At 57.7% G+C, this 21,694-nt stretch overlaps 3 protein-coding genes across 6 annotated transcripts in view; 2 read left to right on the top strand and 1 right to left on the bottom strand.

Moving 5' to 3' along the window:
* Window positions 1–8,847, top strand: part of SIK3 (SIK family kinase 3) — a 131,889-nt gene extending 123,042 nt beyond the window's left edge. For 2 of the 4 annotated variants that reach the window (XM_067565938.1, XM_067565953.1), the window contains 4 exons: window positions 3,830–3,993; window positions 4,730–4,862; window positions 5,757–5,927; window positions 6,712–8,847. In XM_067565938.1, the coding sequence (XP_067422039.1) occupies window positions 3,830–3,993; window positions 4,730–4,862; window positions 5,757–5,914 (455 nt within the window). In that variant the 3' untranslated portion in view covers window positions 5,915–5,927; window positions 6,712–8,847. The other 2 variants (XM_067565945.1, XM_067565959.1) reach the window with 2 other exon arrangements.
* A 3,002-nt stretch (window positions 8,848–11,849) lies between these two features.
* On the top strand, window positions 11,850–15,126 carry APOA1 (apolipoprotein A1). Its single transcript, XM_067565972.1, has 4 exons — window positions 11,850–11,944; window positions 12,646–12,708; window positions 13,233–13,386; window positions 14,111–15,126. The coding sequence occupies exons 2-4, from the start codon at window positions 12,666–12,668 to the stop codon at window positions 14,715–14,717; spliced, it is 804 nt and encodes a 267-aa protein (XP_067422073.1). The 5' UTR covers window positions 11,850–11,944; window positions 12,646–12,665; the 3' UTR covers window positions 14,718–15,126.
* A 1,527-nt stretch (window positions 15,127–16,653) lies between these two features.
* APOC3 (apolipoprotein C3) lies at window positions 16,654–19,853 on the bottom strand. Its single transcript, XM_067562984.1, has 4 exons — window positions 19,670–19,853; window positions 18,750–18,815; window positions 17,952–18,078; window positions 16,654–17,008 (listed from the first exon to the last, which is right to left on the bottom strand). Exons 1-4 carry the CDS (start codon window positions 19,836–19,838, stop codon window positions 16,909–16,911), a joined length of 462 nt encoding a protein of 153 aa, XP_067419085.1. The 5' UTR covers window positions 19,839–19,853; the 3' UTR covers window positions 16,654–16,908.
* Between the last annotated feature and the right edge of the window lie 1,841 nt (window positions 19,854–21,694).

The following is a 21,694-nucleotide window of genomic DNA, read 5'->3' as shown; positions in this document are numbered from 1 at the left end:
TACTATCATGGTAGGCAGGAGAGTGGGACTTTAGACTGAAAGACTTTGTAAATGAGTAAAGGCAAGTCAACATTTACAATGAATTGTGCAAGCTGTTCTGAAAGAGTGTGCATGTGGCTGTTGGGAGTGTTATACAGTAGGTTGTACTCAACGGTGTAGCCAGCCTGACCTTTGTTTTCCTCTTTGTGTTTAATAACCCAGCTGGAATCTAGCCTACGCTGTCCAGTTCCAATTGGGCTAACATTTAAGCGACCCCGATAAAATTACGTACAAATGAAGAGAAATAAAACCTCAGAGTAAATAGCGCTACAGAGTTCACTTCCATACTGCTGCATATGAAAGAACCCAAATGTTATCGGAAGCTCTGTGCACATGCATTGAAGAGTGACTGGGGTGTACTGCTGGGGATATTTAAACCCAAACAAGTGATGGTGTGACACTTCCTTTGGAACGATTTTTCTCCCTGGCGCCCCAAAAAGCTGAACTGTCAGCCTTGTCTTTGAGCTCCCCTAATTACTTTCACAATTTATTTGAATGGTTTTTAAATTGTAATTTCCCTGAAGAGGAAAATATATTGTGGAAGCTATAGAGTAGATCTTAACACCCGAGAGATTATGAACCACTTCCTGTTCACTTGCCACTCAGTACATACCCTGAGGAGTGTGCCGTGCTGGGGACACTGTTCTGGCATGACTTTGGAGTACTTTGGTTCACATACTCGCCCTGTAGAAGTGTGACTGTCTTGGGATGTCACACAGAGCTGTGAGGCATGCCACCATTTATTGTAGCCTGTCATTACTGCCTGTCGCCTCAATCTTTACGAAGGCTCTTCCTGAAGCTAACTCTGGCCCACTAGACTTGGTGTTAATGACTCGGGCCATGTTCTAATGTAGATGCTGAGCAGCTTTGAAAATACTGCCCAGCCCAAATTTCCAGCCCCAAGACGTTTTTTCAAAAAACCTTTCCTAGCCCTGGAGGTTTCTCACTAGTGCGGGGTGAAGGACAAAGCGCTGCTGTGTGGAGGGAAGCGTAGGGAAGTGGCCTACTGAATGTGGGAACCAAACTGTCTGTTTTACCGACCTGTGGATACCAGTGACTCCTGCCGCAGAACTCAGCCCTGCTCAGATAGGGTCTGGGTGGAGGGAAGAATCGAGATTGGGGCTTGCAATGAAACATGGATACAAAGGTGACCCTCCCAGCCTCTGTGTAATCTGAACCTGACCCTGAGAAATGTTGACAGCAGTGGCAGTTGCAAGTGCAAAATGTTTTTCTTGCTCTATACAAACAGGTCCCTGAACAAGAAGTTCAGGAGGGAACTCCTCCACCCACCCACCCACCCACCCCGAAGTCTCAGGTCTATGGGCTGCTAGTGGCGGCAGGCTACTGGGTTTCCCGGCCTGCTAACTTGTGCTCCTCTCACTCTAGGTTCGTATTGATGTTCTTCGTGCAGCCCTTAGAAGCTGGTTGCTGACAGCTGCAGTCTCTTGTGTGCTGCCCACTCAGACAGACACTAGCACAGTTTGAACAGGGGCCGGTGCTGTGGGTGGGTGGCAGGTCTTTCTCACTGCCTCTTTCCCACATTTTGTTTTCCAGTGTAACTCAAGTTTTGTTTTCCCGGGGAAGTTAGACTTTTAACTGCTCCTAACCTTGTGGCTGTGCAGACAGAGGCAAACCCAAGACCCAGCCTTGTATTGCAAAACCTGCTCCCGGAGCACCATAGCGTGATGAGCTACCATGTCCTCGTGATATAAGGCAGCATGATCAGTGCATTCCAACTCCCTCCCTCCCCCCAAAACACTGGGGCTGGCGAATGAGCTGAGACCCCATGCGCTGTGCTGGGGAGGCTAATGACACTGGCATGGCTGAGGACTAGTGCAGACAGACAGTCGAGTTGATCCATGTGCAACACTTGTCTCTCCAGCTAAGTCACAAGCTGGTTTGATCCTGGCTCATGCCTGTCCCGGTGATTGTGTGTGGGCAAAGGGAGTGCTGGCACCAGAGCTATCAAACCCCATTCTTCACACGGGGGAGGATTTGAACCCAAATACTGTATCTAGTGATGGAAGGCTAGTGCGCTGGCTCTTGTGCCAACTAGCATGAGAGCCAGGCTGTTTTAATGCAGAGGACGTAGAGTCCAGACCAAAGCACTGAGCAGGAGTCCCAGGCGCTGGGAAGTGCTGTCTGGCTGGAGAGTGTGAGAGAGACGTTCTCTGCTGGGAAAGTGGAGGCCATGTTGTTGCTTTCACTAAAATGCGGTATCTTCCTTAGCCCCATGGGCAGGTTCCCTCTGCATGCCTGAATTGTTAGTTTCTGGGGGCAGCACAGTTTGGGGCCCAGAATGGAAGTTCTGCTAAAGGTTTCCCTGGGAGCAGGGCCGTTCTTGAAACAATGAAGAGATTATTTAAGATGAATGCCAGGAAGGAAATCTTGCCAAAGCAGAGACCAGCGCTATCCCTGTGGTAACTCCATAGGCACCAGTAGTTACCCCTGGGTTGGATTTGTCCCAGAGTGTCCAGTACTGACTTTGGAAATGGCCTCTCCAGAGCAGTGCGGCACCTCTGCGGATCTCCTGCACCAGGCAGCTCCTTTTCTCCCCCCATTGAGGAGGTAGGGCCCCTGTAGCCCTGAGGCAGCCAGCCTTGGGACCAAGGAGACGTGGAGGAGCTCTTCAGTGCAGCTCCAGAGTTGCGCCTGGTCCTTTCCTCTGCCTGGGGAGCTGTCACACTGGCCCTGCGTATTCCCAGCACCTGGTGGCCTGGAGAGCAAGAAAGTGTCCTCGGGCCTTTGCACCAGACTCACTTGATGATGTCACAGGTCCTGTGATTTCACCAAGGATCAGGATCTCCCCCCGCCCTGCCCCGAGAGCTGTACGTAAAGTTGTGGAAAGAGTAGCTGGTTTGTTCTGCCTGCCTCAAAAAAGGAGACCTGGTTAGAGGAAAACAGTCTGCTAGATGTGTGACAGAAGTGAGCGAGGACAGGCATCCTCATTCATCAGCCTTCATTCAGCATCCGACGTGACCTTTAGTAACAGCAGATTTTGCTTGATAGGAGCATAGCCTTTGCCCTCAGCCAGCACAGCTCCTGCAGCAGGCTATGGACGGACTTTGCCAGGCAAGATACTGACACAGATATTCAGCTTCCTACAAACGTGTTTTCAAAGGGCAAGGAGCAGTGATCTCATATGGATTTAGTATCTTGGTAACTCCCTTTTCCAAGATTATGTAGGTTGTCATAGCAGAATGGCCCTTCTGGGAACTTCATTATATGGAAATCTTATAAGCCTCCCTTTCTGGAGCGGTCTCTTCTGAAGCATCGGACCCCTTCAAACAAGTGCAGGCCATCTTAGTACTGGGCTGGAAGGAGGTTGTGGGGTGTCTCTTTTGCATTGTGAGAATGTTTCTCCTCAAATACCGTGTATCTGATTTGAGACAGAAATTGTGCGTTTTCCTCTGTGTTCTTGTGAAGTGACATTCCAGTCCGCTGCTAGCCGTGCCTGTTCCTGTTGGTGGGGATCAGTAGTCGAGCAGGTAGTGAGATCCTCTTGAACACACCAGCCCAGCCGTGGTCTTTGGAGTCAAGGAAAAACGAATCTGTGCTTCTCGGTCGGGAGTCCTGTTTATGCAAGAAATACATGTCCAGTTGATATCCTTTTTGCACAGTCGTCATTGCCTTGAGTTTTGGATGGCTAATGGATTGTTAATTCATCCCCCCAGACTTCTGAGGTCACACCAGAATTCTGCGCTAAGGCAGTCATTCCATGTTATGTACCACTCAGGAAACTGCTGGCTGGTTTATACTAATTTCCTTTCCCTTTTGTCTAACTTCCAAGAATCCATTGTAGGGAATTGTATGGACAGAAGTTCTCCTGGACAAGCTCTGGAGATGCCCGATCATAATGGATTGGGTTATTCTGCAAGACCAGCTTCCATTGAACACAACAGGCCCAGGACTCTGCAGAGACATCACACCATACAGAACAGCGATGATGCCTATGTAGGTTTGAAAAGGTTCATGGCTGCCAGGCCTTCTGTACTGTGTAAAACGTCCTATGATGTGTGCGTTCTAGGGCTGTCCAACTGGCCACCCGCTAGTCCAGTACAGACCACCTTAAAGCTGTGGGGCTAACTTGGAATCCAGTGCTGTGCAGAGCAATGTGATAACATGCTCCCCCCGTGCCTTTGGAACATCTCAGCTGCATGTTCGTTGTGCACCATGTAGGTATTTCAAGTGACTTTAGCGGAGACCAACCCAGAAGTGAAATCTCCCACCTGTGGCTAACCAAGTGTTGCCCAGTTTACCCACATATCCTCAAGTCCACTGTATCCATTAAATAAGCTCTATGATATTTTCCTGCAGGGTCAAATGCACCCTAGGATGTCTCTGCTGAAGACATTTGAATTGCACCAGGGATGAATACAGCCCAGAGTGTCTTATAAACGGCAAAAGAACAAAACTGCCGGCTAGGCAGTACTGGGGACCAGCCTAGCTGTGCAGTCTCAGCCATTGAGGAGCAGGAGCAAGGGCAGCTGTGCTGAGTACTCTGTACATCAGCCATTTGGGGCTAGGAAGCAGCTTTGTCCTAATCAAGCCCCGGTGTAACTTTCCTTCTCACTTAGTAGTGTGCTGGAAGGAAACGTGAAGCACTTGTGAACATCTCCTTTGGGCCCAGGGGAGCATTGTGGTGCCACTGCTGTGTCTCACTGGAGCTCTCCTTCTGCCATCTCCTCAGGTGCAGCTGGAGAACTTGCCTGGAATGAGTTTAATGGCTGGAAAAGCACTAAGCTCTGCTCGGATGTCTGATGCAGTGCTCAGCCAGTCATCGCTAATGGCCAGCCAGCAGCTACGTGCCAGGGAGAGCGAGGGTAAGGACTTCCCTGGGGCTGACCAGGCATCTTGCAGAGATGAGTTAATTCTGCTGCAGTCTGGTTTGGGTCAGAAGTGACACTGAGTTGGTTATCCTGGTCTATCAGATGTGGGTCCATACCGCAGAGTCACCTCTCCGCTGTTGGTATTCATGTGCCCAGTGCCAGCAAGTTGTTCTACTCTAGAGTACGGTACAGTTGGCATTCTCTGTTTAAGCATGGCCACGGGCTGGAATAATAGACGTGCCTAGGCAGAGCTGTGGAGGCTGAAAGATCAGGAGTTGTTGCAGGTCAGTGTTGAGGTGTATTGGTCTTGTGTGTGTGGGAAGCTTGCCCTGATCAGCGCTAGCCACTGTTACCCACCTCCCCACAGAGCTTATTTCTGGTGCAGTACTTACAGAAGCTGGTCATTGTGGGTTGTGCTGCAGTTTCAGACACATGGTGGCTTCCCTGTTAGTGACGCTTATCCTGGGTTCCCGTGAAGCTCACGCTACTGGCTGGAATCCTTTCCTGGTAAATTTCCAGACATGCGTCTCATCTCCATTTTTCTCAAGATCCGTATTCATCTCCTCTCCCGTAGGCTCTGAGCAGCAGGGAGACAGCTGGGCTGTAGCACTTAAAGCACAGTGTGACTTCTTGTGTAGCTGTGACATCGGCCGAGTCCTGGGTTCATGTCATGCTCACTGCAATGACTTCCTGTTCAAATGAGAGACAGTCCTGTCTGCCAGCCCTGACCCACACTCCGCTCTCCAGGCCTGGCCTGAGCCCTCTGGCAGACGCTCCAATCAACTTTGCTCTCCTGGGCCCTGACTAGACTCCAGTGTCCGTCCAAGCAGCCGTGAGAGCTTTCTCCCTCTTACCTACAAACTCTGATGTTGCTCTTTGGTCTTGCAGAGTGTGGGGAAAGTTTGGAAGGCCAAGAGCACCCAACTCTAGCTGATGGCAGCCAGCATTTAAACACCTCTTGTTACCCATCCACGTGTATTACAGACGTCCTCCTGAGCTACAAGCACCCCGAGGTGCCCTTTGGCATGGAGCAGGCTGGGGTGTAACAGGAAGAAGGGAGTGAGTATTTCCCTCTTTTTTTCCTCTAAGTTCAGCCTTTCCCTTTCCGGCTGCTAGGGTAGATCTCTAGTGCCAGCAGCCCACTGTCTAGCTAGCCCCAGACAAAGCTGTGGGTCTCTAGGAATGAAGTCTCAGACAAGGATGTCGCTGCTGAGCTTCCGTGGGTCAGTTGGCTGCACCGGGGACAGTGCCACCCTCCTAGGCTTGCTGCTGGTGACAGGCAGTAGCGGCTCAGCCCCTTCTGCTTGGTATGCTCTTTGGGTGGGAGCTCAGGAGAGAGAAGGTCTCTGTAGTTTGTCCAAGAACAAGGCCATGCCACAATACCGCCTGTCTGTGCTGTGATGGGTGGGGACGGTGGGCTCCACATTGCCCGTCCGCCTCCTCGGGGGGCAGCTGTACATGTTCTCTGTGACTCATCCCTTTCTGCTCAGCTGCCTTGTGAGCGACTCTCCTTCCTGGGGAGGGGCAGCTTTCAGGATCCTCTGCTGCTGTCGGTGGAAGGACACAGCGCCTCAAGATGGCAGTCTGTCAATCTGCCACGAGCCTGTTAGCTGCATGGAGCAGTGAGCACACCTCCCGGGGGCTGTGCCCAGCCCCTCCTGGTGCCCTGCTCCCTCTTCTTTCAAGCCCCTGGTGGCAGTGGCCGCATAAACGCTCGGGGGCGTGTAGCTGGCCGTCAGGCTGGAGCATGGGGTGGACAAGAGGGCTGTTTAAGGAGCAATATCTGTGTCTTGTCCTGGCATTTAACACATCTCCATCTCTTCTCTCTCTCTCTCTCTCCCAGGTTTTGTGTACAGCTTTGAAATGAAAAGGTCCATTTTAAACCAACAGTATCTAGCAGCATTGCGCCAAATCGCCATAGTATTTCTCACGGAAGTATCATGGCTCCTTTCCTCATACTCAGTTCCTCAATGCGTTGGTCCTTTGGGTTCTTTCATGTTTGCCTGTAACTCCAGCGGTCACAGAACTAACCAGGGAACATGAGTCCCACACACTTTGCGAAAGGATTAATGGAGCTTGAGTTTTCTGTTGGGTTTGGAGGGGTTTTTAAATGCAAAGGGCCAGGCAGTCGCAGATGGTGGGGACTCAAGTGTTCCCCCCGCCCCCCTTTATCCAACCCCACTCTTAACACTTGTCCGTCATCGTCTTTTTGTGGGGACAAGTAGGAGAGGATGGGACAAATGCCTTCCTGGAGCCTGCCTAAATAGGGGAAGCGAGGGGCAGGGAGGGATTTGGAAGTTCTGTCCTTTGGCGAGCAATAAGCAGAGCTCTTGAAAACCAAGTCCAAAACCATAGTCGTTTTTCTAGGGTTCCAGCGTACGCCCCCAGGGCAGCTGAAGGCCACGCTGTAGTTTCATTTCCACATTCTTTGCATCTGAACTGATAGCGGGGCCCAGAGCTACTCTGGTGCAAGAGCAACTCCGTCTCCCTTACCCCAACTCCAGCCTTTCCAACCCACCCCTGTCTGACATGTGGAGCAGATTGCGTTCTCCACCCCACTGGTTCTTCCGATGGATGGTTAGAACACCCCGCAGTGGTGCAATACGCTTGGTGTCTCGCATCTTTGTCTGCTTTTATTTTCTTTTTTTTTTGTCAGTGTACTAAAAAGATCATTTCTTTTCTCCTCCTTTTTTAATACCTTTTCCTTTCAAACCCATGTACGACCTTTCTTACAAAATGTTTTTCAGTTTAAAGTAGAGAGGACAGGTTGTTTCACTTTGTTTTCCTCGCTTTTCCTCCTGATCATGTAAGAATTGTTTTATGGTAAATGTTGTTTTATTATTATTATTATTATTATTATTAATAAAAGACAAAAGGAATTTCTGTTTGAGAGAAATTTTTAACTAGATTCTGTTCTATTTGAATTGTGACTTGCACCTTTTGTTCAAAGTATTTTATTTCTTTTTAACGACATTGTAATTGTGACTGGTTTTTTCTCTTGTGCCAGTGGCAGAAGTGGTGTTCTCCTTTATACAAATTCAGACATGCATAGATCTCTTCTTTGTATTTCTTTTCCATTTCTTTCCTTGACTGATAGAAACCAATGCCCCCTCCAGTGGTTGGGGCGAAGGGAGTTTTTGGTGTCATCATTGCCTTGGGAACTTTGAAAGCTACAACTGAAAATTCCTACTATTGACACTTTTTTTGGAATTAAAAAAAAATAAAAATAAAGGAAAAATCAACCCAACCCTCCTGAATTTGCACAGAAGGAAGTGTGAGACCAGCATGGCAAAGGTTAATTTGCTATCACCATCTCTTCCCCAACCCTCCCCCCAGCAATTGTCATAAATGGACCTGCAATTAGAAGAAAAGAAGAAGAAATCTCCAACTGATGAACATCACCTCCTTACCTCCCAGGTCAACGTTTCTACGGAAAGCCTAGTGTCATTCTGCTTTTGTTGGTGTGTAGTTGTCAAGTTACATTTCTTTACCATGTAAAATAGGTGGTGTGTGTTCCGGGGGGGTGGGGGACCCAGACAGGGCTTGCTGGACTTCAGCGAGAAGGTACCAAGAAACACTGAAAGCCTTTTTGACATTGCTCTGTATCTTTTATTTGTTTTCCTTTTTGTTTACATGACACTGTATTTCTGGGAGAGTTGACAGCGCCCTATAGTAGCCATCCAAAAGAAAAAGCAGGGACTTGCTTAACCGTGCCATTTCGCAGTATCACACTTTTTTATCATTGCTTTGTATTGTAGTAATCAATACGCGCAGTATATGTTGAATGTATATTAATATACTTTGCTATTATTTCTGTTTTTTGGAAATGTCCGAAGTATTTTTTCTTCCTCATTTATGCTGGACTAAAAACAAACAAGTTTCAGTAAACCTTTAGTCCATTTTTTTTGTGGGTCACTTGCAACTAGTAACTTAGTTGGACAGTGGGATCATGACAAATAAAACCATGATTATGATCTGATGTGATCTCGTTTATGTTGTTGCTCAATATCTGATGCAGAGGAGAAGCCAGCGCAGCTTGGATTCTTGGAACAGCGTCCCAGAAGCTGAAAACGACTGTTGGCTGTTCTCCAGTTGCTTGATGTTTGTTTGTTTTCCAACCTGCCGCATGAAATCACCCTTGCTGGTGATCTCCTGACCCGTCAAAGCTGAAATATGCTGGAGCCCCCATTCTGTGTCTCACCCGGAAACAGACCCCCTCGACCGGCTGAGTACAGCTCCAATATGAGCTGAACACCTCAGGATGGAACGTAGTAACATGGTGGTTTTCAACCTGTGATCTGTGATCTGTGGAGCCCTGGGGGTCTGCAGAGTGTCTGACATTTCCAAAGGGGTCTGTACCTCCATTCAAAATGTTTTAGGAGTCCACAAATGGAAAACCACTGGAAGGTGCGTGGTCAGGGCGGGGTGTAGGGAAGTGCAAGGGGATGTCAGGGTGGGAAGGTCTTGGAGGTCTTTGCCCATTCTTTCCAAATGAACAAGCACTTAGATGATCTTTAATACATCGACTGTCAATGGACACACTTCATCATGCATCCTCAAGCAGCCAAATTGTTTTTAAAGGCAGCAGAGTCTTCACTTAAGAAGCTCCATGTCTTCTGGTATGAGATTTTATCTGCTTGGTTAGTAAACGTACTCAGCAGATTTGGGCAGGATTTGCATGTGCTGTCTCCCCACCCAATGTATCCCAGCAGAACATCAGCTTCAGAGGACGAGATGCAGGAGTCCCTACATTTATAGAGCCTTCAGGTTCCTGGTCAGTGCTTTGATCTGCTTCTCTGAAATGTCTCCTTTCTCTGCCCTGCCCCTGCAGAGACGATGCAGCCTAAAGCAAATGGATTCAGAGCAGGAATTGATAGTGCCCTGCCTGACGCTTACGTTGTAGATCCTAAGTGTTGCAGCTACTGTGAGTATCTCCAGACTCTTGCTGTGCGGGTAGTGCTTGGGCAGGAGTTCCCGCTGCTCTGGGGACCTCAGCGCAGGTGCCAGCCCCGGTGCCGGGTTTCACGCGAATACTCCCGTGAACAGCAGAACTGTGCAACTCGAATGCAGGGTCTGCAGTGCAGGGTGAGGCTGGGTTCTGCAAAGCACAGAGGCTGCTGAGATCCTTGCCCTCTCCACTTTTCCCTGTTAGAATGATAGAAAAGCTGTCGGGCTGTCACCGCAGAATCCCTTCTAGCTGCTTATTGGTATTGGCCAGACCTTCATGCTTGTGGTGGGGTCACTGCTGCTTTCTCCTCTGCATCCTCTCCATTATCACTTGCTTTCTCTCCCCAGTTTCTCTTCCCTTGATGACAAACCCAATCCTAGGGGCTGCTTCTCCTACCCTAGCATGGCCAAACTACAGCTTCAGCTGCACGTTCCCTCTCTTACCCCTCTTTAACTCTCCTGTGATCGCTCTGCTGTATCACAGCTTCAGTGAGGGACGGTGGCCATGCGTTCTCCCCATCTCTCCGGCACCCCCCCGCCCTCCCGAGTCTCGCCTCCAACCAGAGTGGGAGAAGCAGACAGCTGCCAGGTCAATGGAGTCTGGGAGCCCAGAGAGATTTAACCCGTAACTGAAACGGAGCCACCTCAGGAGTGCAGCAAGGCAGCTGCATGGCACCAGGAATAGGACACACCCTTCTGGGAAGGAGAAGGGAATTACGTACACAGCTGAAACCGCAGGAGTTCAGTGACTGGGGATGTGCTGGCCCACCTTGGACACGGGTTACTCCAGTGTGCTGTAACGACTCCCTGGTTTGGCATTTCCCTCCAGTGGAGCTGTCCCCCCTGTTCCACCAAGCCCCTGCGCTGGGCCATCTACTTCCAGCCGAACACCGAAGGAAGGGAGTCCCTTGGTGAATCACTGCCTGCACCACGCCAATAGCGGTCAGCCTGAGCCAGCCTGGATTGCAGACGGGCGCTCACAACTGGAGGGTGGATGACGTCTGCAGGGCAAGAATAAAGAGAGGCTGTCAGACTGAAGCTGGAGTTTCCAAACTCCACTGGGGAAGATCTGTCCCTGGGCTGGTGGGTGAGGGAGTGACTGTCCCAGAGCATCCCCTGCACTGGTGTGGCTGGGGCAGCTGCTGTCCTGACTGCCCCCAGCTCCACCCCGTCCCGATGCCCTTCCTCTTTGAGCCAGACCAGAAAGGCAGGAGCCAGCCGGCCCCACGGTGTGATGATAATGAAGCGACTGGGTCAGATTGCACCAATGGCCAGGCAGCTTCCCAGGGGCTGACAGAAAATCCCCTTCTCCGCACTGCCCGTCCGGCAGGCAGCTGACCGCTGGACCAGGCCGTCCGTGGGGCGCTCCACAAGTTTGGAGGCCGAGAAGTGCTGCCTCCTGCTCTGGCTGTGAGGAATCCTGTCAGTTTAGATGGGTGAAAAAAGGGGAAGCACTATGGGGAGGGCGCCGTGTTCCTTGGGATTTTGGATAGCTCGGTGGCTTGGCTTAGCCAAGAGAGTCTCCTGGAAGTTGTCCTCGGGCTGAGCCGTCCTCTCACTGAGGCTGGCAACTTGTGGGCGTTTGTACGAGGCCAGGGCAGGGTAAAGGGAGGCCAGAGGTATTTGGTACTCCAGGCTTTTAGCCCTTCGTGCTCAGCACTGCCCGAGTCTGGTGTGGGATGGGGGGTATGTGGGGGCTAGTGCAGGTTTCATTGTTTCAAAAGAAATGGGCAGAGGCCTGAGGTGTCTGCGAGGACAAGGCTGAATCCCTGAGGATGCAAATCTTGTCCCCTGGCTCCCCTCAAATCCCAGGGGCATCTGAGAGGCCTGGGGCGGGGGGCTCCCAATCTGGGTCATCCCAAGTGTAAACAGGCTCGCTCCCGCGGCGAGAGCCTGTTTGCTCTGACCTCTCCTCCCAGGCAGTTGCTCCTTGATCGCACCCGTCCGCAGCGGGGATGTGTTCGATCCTTGAACTCTCAGCGCCACATAATCAGAACTTGGGAGTGCTTCCCTGAGCAGCTGACTTCTCTGGGGTGATAAATCCCCTCTCCAGTATAAATAGCAGCGCTGGGGAAGCACAAGCCACACTGGAAGAGGAGGAGCAGCAACAGCAACAGCAGGAGAAGCTGGTAAGAGCCTCCCCAGCCCCGCTGGGAGTGTGACTTGCTGGGAATCGTTCCTGTGAGAGCTGAGAGCTGCTGGCTGGGGAATCCTGCCCTGCCCCGCCCCGCCCGTCCTCTCCGGGTGCTGTGGGATATCCAGGGTGTCGTGTCGTCCGTGTGCGCCCCCCCCCCCCCCCCATGTAGCCTGCGCTGCTGCTGCAGCCGTGGCCTCGCTCTGTCCTGGGCGAGTGAAATGTCCCTCGACTGCAACTTGCTGTGGGCAGTGGTGGGGTGGGGGCGATGCCCTGACCTCGCCCTGGGAGAATTCAACCAGCACAAACCCTCGCTCCGTTCATCTGCCCTTTGCTGCCGGCCTCAGCTGGGAGGCCAGGGACTAGGTGGCCATGAGGACGGTATCCTGGGGGGGCAGCTTCCCCGCTGAGGATGCAGGACCACAGCCTCCGTCAGGGCACTGGCTCGCCCCGCTCTAAGGCGCCCCGTGGCTTTTGTGACGTGGGCTCTCCTATCAGGCCGGTTCAGAGCCCCCAGCTGCCCGAGGAGGGGGCTGGAGGGGCCGCCTGGGGCAATGCCAGGCGGGTAAGTGGCTCTCCCCGGGGGGATGGAGGGGAGATAACGGCCAGGCTTGTCCCTCTGGTGCCTGTCGCCCTGCGTCACCTCGCTCTGTTCGGTGGTTGGTTCACTTCAGCCAAGCTCTCTTGCCTTCCCAGGTGCAGAGCCGCTGCCCAAGATGAGAGGCGTCGCTGTGATCCTCGCCCTGGTGTTCCTCACAGGTAGGGCCGCGACCCGCCCCAGCCGGAAAGCGGGGTGCCGGCGAACAGTCTCCAGCCGGGGAGGGCGGAGGAGCCGTGTGCAGGCAGGGCAGGTGACACAAGTCCCCAAAGGCAGGGCAGTGGCTCCCCCAGCCTGTGGAGGAGGCGTCCAGCCTGGAGTGACTTTAAAAGGCTGCAGTAAATAGCTCCCAAAGCCTCCCGGGGCCGGGCTGAGCCAGGCAGCAGCGATGCGGATGTGTGCAGCAGGGAGCGCAATCCTGGCTGGGCTGGGAAAGCCCATTGCCCCTGGGGGAAGGCCCCAGCCCCGAACCTGCTGCAAAACAGATGTGTAAAACCAGGCCAGACCGCCCCGGGAACCTCTCCCTGCCCAGGGCAATCGGAGACGGCCGGGAGCTTGGAACAGCAGCAGCTGCCGGCTCTAGCCCCGGGCTGGTGTGGGGTGGAATTCCCAGCCGGCGAGTCGCCGCAATGCCGCGGGGTGGCTCCGGGAGCTCGTCCTGAGCCCCCTTGTCCTTCCCTTGCAGGGACGCAGGCCCGCTACTTCTGGCAGCATGAGGACCCGCAGACGTCCGTGGATCGCTTGAAGGACATGATCCAGGTCTACCTGGAGACCGTCAAGGCCAGTGGCAAGGAAGCCATCGCCCAGTTTGAGGCCTCCGCCATCGGCAAGCAGCTCGAGTGAGTAGCTGGCCCCGGAGAGGAGCGGGCGCTTCGGCGCTCCAGCACCAGGCTGGCTGCCAGCCGGGGTGCCCCCGCTTCCGCAGCCGGCTCCCACGGGCTGCCACTGCCCTCTGCTGGTTGGAATGGGAATTGCTCAACCATGTGTTGTAGGCCCCAGGACCCAGCAGCTAATGGTGATCCCCTCTTAGCTCCAGGGGTGGGGGTTTGTGGTTTATCCCTGCCGTCACGGTGGGGGGCCCCCTGGCTCTCACTGCACGGCGGCTGACAGCTGTGACCCCCCCGCCCCCACCTTTGTGGTGGGTGTAGCACTTCCCTTGCTCCTGCCACCCGAGAGCACTGTCACCCCTGGGTGATCAGGGGAAACTGAGGCATGGCAGAGGTTGAAGCTACAATTGGCTCCACCCAGGGCTGGGGTGTGAACCATGCTGCGGCCCTGGGCGCGCTCAGGCTGGACACCTGAAATGAGTGACCCCTCTGGAAGCTGCAGGACGAGGGAGGCGCTGTGAGAGCCGGGATTAGCGCCCCGGCGTCCCCAGCTCGCAGGGTGCTGCTCAGACAGTGCCACGTTGGTCCCATGACCAGGCAGAGGCTGGGAGCAGAGCCCATCTGCCTGCTGCCCCTTCCCTGCCCTGCTGGGAACAAGGCTGCCTCTCCAGGGCCTGTGCCAGGAGAGGGGCCCTGCAGCAGCGTGTAACCCTGGCCCCCTTGTCTTCCCTCGCAGCCTGAACCTGGCCCACAACCTGGACTCGCTGAGCGTGGCAGCTCTGAAGTTGCAGGAGGACATGGCTCCCTACTACAAGGAGGTTCAGGAGCTGTTGCGGAAGGACTCGGAGGCCCTGCGGCAGGAGCTGACCAGGGACATGGAGGAGGTGAAGAAGAAGATCCAGCCCTTCTTGGAGCAGTTCTACAAGAAGTGGACGGAGGAGGCGGAGGAGATCCGCCAGAAGCTGGTTCCCATCGGTGAGGAGCTGAAGGAGATGACCAAGCAGAAGGTGGAGGACATCCAGCAGAAGCTGGCGCCGGTGGCCGAGCAGGCCCGGGACCGGCTGCGCGGGCACGTGGAGGAGCTGCGCAAGAACCTGGCCCCCTACAGCGATGAGCTGCGCCAGAAGCTGAGCGCGAAGCTGCAGGAGCTGCAGGAGAAGGGCATCCCCCAGGCCGCCGAGTACCAGGCCAAGGTGATCCAGCACCTCTCTGCCTTCCGGGAGAAGGTCGCGCCCCTCGTGCAGGACTTCAAGGAGCGCCTGACCCCCTATGCCGAGAACCTCAAGACCCGCTTCATGACCCTGCTGGACGACCTCCGAAAGACCATGGCCAAGGCCAAGTAACGGCGCCGGGCCAAGGACTGACACCTCCTCCCCTCGCCGCAATGAGCCCCTGATTGATCTGCCACTGCCCTGCGTTCCAGTGCTGCGAACTCCTGCCTGGGGGAAGGCACCAGCTGTGCCGGCTCTCCCAGCGCTGGGCCCAGCTGGCCAGAGGAGCATTGCCCTTTTTCTGGCCCAAAGTCACTTAATGATCCATCGCCACAGAGCCAGGGTCTGCTGGGGGAGCGAGGTTCGAAATCAGCACAGGGAGGCTCTGGGGAGCTGCTTCACGGCACAGCACGAAGATCTCTCCTCGGGGAAGGGCCTGCCCAGAGCTCTTCTCCCTCTTCCAGACGCAGGAGTTCCCCTGCCCCAATCCCCCCTTGGCAAAACTCTTCTTTCTTCTGGCAAATAAAAGTGATTTAAGTTACTGGGAGCCTGTTTGCAGGGGATTCCCTGGGGGGAGGGAGCATCAAATGGGAAGCTGAGGACACAGGGGGGGTAGGGGGTGGAGAAGACGTAAGAGCACGAGGGGGCCTCTGGGCGTGCAGGGGGGCCATGGGCTGGAGGTCAATGCCTGGAAGGCAGGGCAGTGGGAATGGAAGGGCGGTGCAGGCCAGAAGGGATGTCGGGGGGGGGGCAGGAAGAGGGAGGGAGGGCTAGGGGAAGGGAGGCCGTGGGGAGCCCTGGCTCAAAGCCCAGCCCAATCTGAGACCCAGTGGGAGAAGCGGGTGCGGGGCCGGGGGAAGGAGCCCCTCAGGCTCAGCGGTGTCCCTTGTGCATGGAGCACAGGGTACGAACCCACTGCTCGGTTCCAAACCTGCTGCCGAGGGGCGTCGCAGCTGGCCAGGGCTGGCTGGTCACGGAGCAGAGCAGGGCAGGGCTGAGGGCCGGGACCAGGGCAGGGCAGGCACAGAGGGTTGCCTGCTCCAGCTGGGACCTCACCAGAGCCGAGTGGGCTGGGATGATGATCGTGTGCTGCGCAGCCCCCTCGTGGTTACATGGACACACACCCCCCACCCCACCACCGCAGCCCAGCAGCCATCAAATGCCACTCGCCCCAGAGGGGGCTTCAGGCCAGGCCCTGGTGCCAGCTGCCCCTGGGTGTCAAAACTGACGGGTCTGCGCCCCGCTCTTCAGCCACTGCCGTTCAAAGAGCGGCCGGCAGCCCGGCAGTCCTGCCTGTAGCTGGCTCTGTTCCCATCTGCTTTTGAGCCTGCTGGGGCATGAGCCCGGGGGGCCCGGCTGCTCGGTGCTGTGTGCTGCACGGCTCTGGGTCTGCATGCAACGCCCGCCCGCCCAGCTCTGCTTGCTGGCGGTTCAGACAAACCCACATCCTGCCCCTGCCTGACTTCAGCCGCGCTTGGCGTCGTCAAAGCAGCATCTTCCCGCTGGGGCCAGCTTCCCATGGGTAACCGTCGCACCCCGCTCACCTTTCCTGGGTTTGCTAGCAACGCAGCCGCGTTTCCTAGGTACCCCAGCAGCACGCGGCACAAGGAGGGGGGGCATGCGGTGACATCTTCACTTCCATGCAGCTACCTGGGAGGTGCCAAGCGGGGGGGGAGGGGGGTCTGAGTGCATAGCTGAAGGGCTGGGATGGGGGCTGGGGTGGGGGCTGGCCTGGGAGTCCTGGCCCTGGCGGCTCGTTGGCCAGCTAAATCCCCTTCTGGGCAATCGTTCCCAAAGCCCAGTTGGTTCTAACGAGTCTCTCCTTTCCCCGAGCGTGGTTATTGTGCAGGCAGTGTGCACCCCCTGCTGCAGCCGTGGCTCTGCGTGCACAGAGAATGCACGCACCTTCCCCAAGACGGGGTGCTTGCGTGTGGAAGGCCTGTTTGCTGTGCACAAGCTGCGTCCACACTCTGCAGGACTCCAGTAAAGGCCACCAAATGCATCTCAAGTTTACTTCATTTTATTGCAAGAAACATGATGAACTTTGAGCTTATAAGAACCCCCCCGCCCCCCCCCCAGCCCTGCACGGCAGCTGGTAGCAGAACTCCTGTGCCCACATGGCCGTAACCTTTGAAAGCACCACGCTGAGTGGAGGTTGAGTGACTGGACAGACAGACTGAGAGGCAGGTGGGAAAGCGCTTGGCTGGACGGATGCTGGGCTTAGTGCTCAGAGCAGGGAGTCAATCTGGTGACAATGTGCATGGCACAGCCTGCACCTGCGGCCGCTCAGCTGACAACCCAACCAGGCGGGCTGGTGCAGGGCTCACGGCCCGGGCGCCTTGTACTCCCAGATGTCCGAGAACTTGGCCTTTAACACATCCAAAAGATGCTGTACATCCTCAGAACGGTGACTGACCCACTCTCTGAAGGATGAAACACAAACAGGAGAGGAGGAGGCTGGATTAAAAGGGGGACCATCTGCAAAGGGCTAAGATACCCCAAACTCTCAGCGTGGGACCCTGCATTCCACCGGGGCAGGGGTCAAAGGGGAGAGGCCAGCATACGAGGGCTTGTGGGGCCATGGGTGTGGATGTCCCTGTGCTATAAAATGCTACTGTAATAAGCAGAGCTGGTACACTGCGGCAGAGGGCCCGGGTCTTATAAACACTGCCTAGCCTGAAACGCGGCGTAATCCCCCTGGCCATGGAGCATCTCCCGGTGGGCTGGGGAACTGGGCAGCACTGGGGGAGCAGCAGTGACGGCGCTGGGGCCATCGCGGGACCATCTTTCCATGGCCCATTCACGCCTTGTCCTGCCCACTGAGCTGCCACTAAGGAGACCCACACGGGGGGTATTTTGTGTCCTTGGAGGGACTGGCCTGCACCCCTTGCTCTGGCCCACGCCCACACCCCTGGTTTCATCCGTTTGCATTCTGCTCTCCGTGGCAGTCTGCGAGCGCGGGACTTGCTGCACCCCACAGCCTAGGCGGGCGGGCTCCCTCTCCCAGCCCAGCACCCCCAGCTCCTGGCAACGGCAGCTGGGTACAAGTGCCCGACAGGTGTTTGCCTCTCCAGCGCGGCGCTGGGAGCAGACCTGCCGCCAGGGTGGGCATCAGGCGGGTGCTGTCCCAGCAGGACACTCAATGCCACAGGCGCTTTGTCAGCAGCAGCCTGGGCCCAGGGTTGTCGCCCCAGCCTGTTGCACAGGGCTTCGCTGGGGGGGGGGGGGCGCAACTCCCTCTCACTGGGGCCAAGCTCTGCAGCTATCAGGGCTGCTGGGCACCAGCCCAGCCCCTGCCCCGGGCTAGCACCCGCCAGGGTTCTCCACGCGCTGGCTCTGCCGGGGCAGGCGTGGGGAGGGGGGCACCTGGCATGCTGAGCGGTCTCGGATTCCTGGACCCTGGTAAAGGCGTCCTTGGCCGTCTGGGCCACATGCTGGACGTAGCCGCGCACCTTCGTCACGATGGTTTCCTCCGCTGGGGGGCCCGCGGACTCTGCAAGCACAAACCAAGCCGTTGGGAGGGGGAGGGGGGGGCGTTTCCCCTGCTCCCAGCACTCGCTGGGCTCCCTGCAGCCCCCCATTGCCCCCCACCACCTCACGCAGGCCCTAGCCCTCCGCCCAGCAGAGAGCGACACCCATGATAACGGGTTTAGCAACCCTGAGCTGTGAGGAAAGGTACAAACTGGGCCAGTTTAGTCTTGAGAGCAGGCGAGTGAGGGGGCCTGAGACCCGGCTCCCCGCACGCAGGGTGAGGGCTGTTGTAGGGCGGGCGGGGACCAGCTGTTCTCCCTGACCACTGGAGGCAGGACAAGAAGCAAGGGGCGTCATCTGCAGCAGGGGCGGGTGTGGGTCGGTTGGCAGCTCTCGGGGTGACGTGCCGGAGCAGGCGCCCAAGGGAGGCTGCCAGTGGGATCCCCTCACTGGAGGTTTTCAGCCCAGGCTGGACAAACCCCTGCTAGGCTCTGCCCCTGCCTCGCTGCCGGGGGCTGGGCTCGGTGGCCCCGGGAGCTCCCTCTGGGCCTGACGTTTCCATGAGCTGCTGCTCGTAACTAACGGCCCTTCCAGGGGGCTTTCCTGCGCCTCACGGGCCCACGGCCCCCATCGCCCGGCCTTCCCATCTCTTGCTGAGACCCGAGTCCTCCCCCCAGGGGTGGCGGCTCTTACGTGCTGTGGCAGCGAGGAGCACCACGCCGAGGAGCAGGAGCTGGAGCAGGACCTTCATGGTGCTGGCTGGGGAGGGACCACCAGAGCGGTGACGGGATGCAGCAGCCGTCCCGGGGCTGCTCAGGGCAGAGCGACCCCACCCATCATAATGGCACCCCCCCCCAGCTCCTGCCCCAATTCCCCCCCCCCGGACCCAAAGCCAGCCTGCTCCCTGCTGGGGTGCAGTGCAGTGAGCGCCCCCCGGCCTCTCGCTGTGCCACTGGGGACACAGTCCCAGCCGGTCCCCGGGAGCCAGACCCAGCCAGCGAGACAGCGCGTGTGCCAGCACCGGCCCCGCTCCAGCCTGGGGCGTGGAGAGGCAGGACGCAGGCGGCCACCGTGAGGAGACCTAGGGGCCAGAGCTGGCAAGCGGGCCCAGCTACACGGCTTGGAAACCGGAAGAGACAGGCGCCCCCTTCCATCTCCCCAGGCACGCCCCGGCCAGGGCAGCAGCAATCAGCTCAGGGCAGCCAGCCTGGCAGACGCTGCATCCCCACGTGCACAGAGGCACTGCCAATCTGGACGGGGCTCCTACAGTCTGGGGCCCCTCTTTGCACCAGCTCCCGCCACGGCCCAGCCTGCACGAGGCAGGCGCGCGGCCCGGTGAGCGGGGAGCTCTGTGGGTCGGGGGGAAGGCTGGCAGCGTCCCCCAGCAGAGCCGCGGGGGGGCGGGTGGCTGACAGACCTAGCATGGCCAGGCCCTTTCCAGCCGCAGCAGGCAGCAGGCATGGTCCAGGGGCAGAACTGGCTTTTCCCTGTCATCTGCCCCCTCGCAGCAGGGCTTGCTCCCTGGGCCAGGGCTGCTTTTCCTTTGCAAGGATGCGCCGCTGCCTTACCTCCAGCTCGGCACGAGCCCCCCCGGCCCAGGATCTAAGGCTTACCTGGCGGCGCTGCTTGCTGGGCTTTGCTAAGCCGCTCGCGTCCCCACGTCCTGCTTTTATACCCAGCCAGGTGCAGCCTCCAGGGGACATTTGGGCAAAGGTCAGCGGGCGGCTTGGCTGGCCCGGGAGGGGAGTTGCATTTATGGCTCGTTTTCTTGCTGCCAGGCATGTTTGGGGTCAGGCTGCAGGGCGTCCTGGGGGAGTTGAGAAATCCCTCGGTGACCGGGGGCCAAGGCTGCGTGTGGGCTGACACACACACAGCTGCCCAGGCCCTGGGGTGATCGCTGCAGAGCAGGGACCGGGCTGCCCGCCCTGCAGCCGCCCGCTTATCCGGCTCGCCCCTGCTCTGGGGGGCACCCGCTGAGTGCAGCCAGGAGCCGTGCCCTGCACCCCTGCAGCTGAATCCAGGGCCGCCGGCTGCTCTGTTCATGGCACGAGAGAGACACCCATGGCCTGCGTCCAGCTTGCCGGGCCAGGCAGGGGACTGGTTCTGGGGGCAGGCGGAGTCGGGGCGAGGTACCCCCCACGCAGGCTGTGGGGATGGCAGTGCAGACATCACACGGGACTGCTCCGCCTGGTGGGCAGGCTGGCCCTGGGCACGGCCGAGCGGCTCCTGAAGGCACCACGAGCCGGGTCAGGCCTGGGCCACTCCCCCGTGGTCCTGGCTGGCAGGAGGGGCAGTGCCAGCCACTCCCTCAGCAGTGGGGAGGGGGCAGCAGGGGCCACGTGGGAGGCAGGGGTGCCCGACCACTGACGAGCTGGCTGGGCATCCGCCAACCCCCCCCCCCCCCCCCCCCCCCCATGGAGGGCAGAGGCCCAAGTCCAGCCCGCTGCTGCCCCGGGAGGGCGAGGAGGACTAGGGTGACACTGCCCCCGAAGACCCTCTGGCTCAGACCCAGGCAACAGCCCTCCTGGCTCCCCGGCCAAATCAACCCCCGTACGCCCCGTCTCCAGCCCTGCTGGCTTCCCTGCAGGAACGCGGTGCCCGGCTCAGCTGCAGGCACGCGCCTCCCCCTCACACCTGGCCCTTGTCTCGCTCACGAGCCGAAATGAGCCCAGGCGGCTCCAGCATGGCTGCGCTTGGGCCAGGTTTGCAGCGCCGGCTCCGTGGGCGTCGGAGGGCAGCAGAACAAGGCCCCCCGGCCTGGGCTCAGCGCGTTTGAGCCGCCAGCCAGACCCAGGAAGCTCCGCATTGACGCAAGCAGGGAGCAGCGAGGCTCGCCCCACGGGGAGATCTGAGCAGCGACCCAGGGCCCTGGGTTCCCCACTCGCGCGGTACCAAGCCGCTCAGCCTGTCTCTCACTCCAGGCTTGCTGGCTTTGGGAGGGGAGGGACGGCGCATGAGCCACTTCCGCAGCCCTGCCAGCTTCCCGCGCCTCCCGGCAGGCTTTGCAAGTGCTGTGCGCCTGGCCTCAGCCTCGTCCTGCCGCTGCCGGCATCTTCCTCCCAGAGGTCTCCAGGGTCCCAGCGGGCTGGTGTCAGGCCTGCAGACGAGCCGCCTCCGACAGCCAGGGCAGGGCAGCAGCCGGAGCTCTTTGGACTCTCCGAGCCCTGGCGCTGGCCCGTCGCCCCAGTCACCTTGTACTGTGACCCGGCGCTAACGCCAGGGAGCCAATCCCCGGTGTCTCCTGGGAAGCGCTGGGACACGCAGGCTGGGGGAGACATTAGAACATGAAGGTTACCAGGCAAAACTCGGGGGGAGGCTGCTGGGGAAGGGGGGGGGGCGCTGACTCCTGCAGCTGTGCCCAGCCGGCTGGCTCTGTTTCTGGCCCCCGCGGCACCGAGGTAGCTTGTCTTACGCCCGGGCCTCTCGCTGCTGCTCCGTCCCCACCGCCGTGCCTAACCGCACCCTGATGCCAGGCCCCGGCACAAGGCACAGGGCGAGGGGACCCTCAGCAACTCAGGCAGGACAGCAAGTGCCTTCCGGGGGGTGGGAAATCGTCAGCCCCCAGCCCGCAGGCCCCCATGCAGGCTGGTCACAAAGGAGACACCGGCTCCACGCTGCCTGCCTGCAGCCCCTGGGAC

This window comes from Emydura macquarii, unplaced genomic scaffold, assembly GCF_026122565.2.
Source record: "Emydura macquarii macquarii isolate MOO-44397 ecotype Brisbane River unplaced genomic scaffold, CSIRO-AGI_Emac_v2 contig_312, whole genome shotgun sequence".
NCBI lineage: Eukaryota > Metazoa > Chordata > Testudines > Chelidae > Emydura > Emydura macquarii.
Note: the sequence above shows the minus strand (reverse complement) of the source record. Positions and strands in the feature narration are given on the sequence as shown.

What these genes read in the sequence shown, in the direction of transcription:
- APOA1 (XM_067565972.1), top strand. Translation starts at nt 12,666, where the DNA reads ATGAGAGGCGTCGCTGTGATCCTCGCCCTGGTGTTCCTCACAG. An exon ending in CGCCCTGGTGTTCCTCACAG is followed by an intron (nt 12,709 to 13,232) that starts GTAGGGCCGCGA and finishes CTTCCCTTGCAG; the next exon opens with GGACGCAGGCCCGCTACTTC. An exon ending in GCCATCGGCAAGCAGCTCGA is followed by an intron (nt 13,387 to 14,110) that starts GTGAGTAGCTGG and finishes CTTCCCTCGCAG; the next exon opens with CCTGAACCTGGCCCACAACC.
- APOC3 (XM_067562984.1), bottom strand. Translation starts at nt 19,838, where the DNA reads ATGCCTGGCAGCAAGAAAACGAGCCATAAATGCAACTCCCCTCCCGGG. An exon ending in CCAGCAAGCAGCGCCGCCAG is followed by an intron (nt 18,816 to 19,669) that starts GTAAGCCTTAGA and finishes GTCCCTCCCCAG; the next exon opens with CCAGCACCATGAAGGTCCTG. An exon ending in GAGACCGCTCAGCATGCCAG is followed by an intron (nt 17,009 to 17,951) that starts GTGCCCCCCTCC and finishes TTCATCCTTCAG; the next exon opens with AGAGTGGGTCAGTCACCGTT.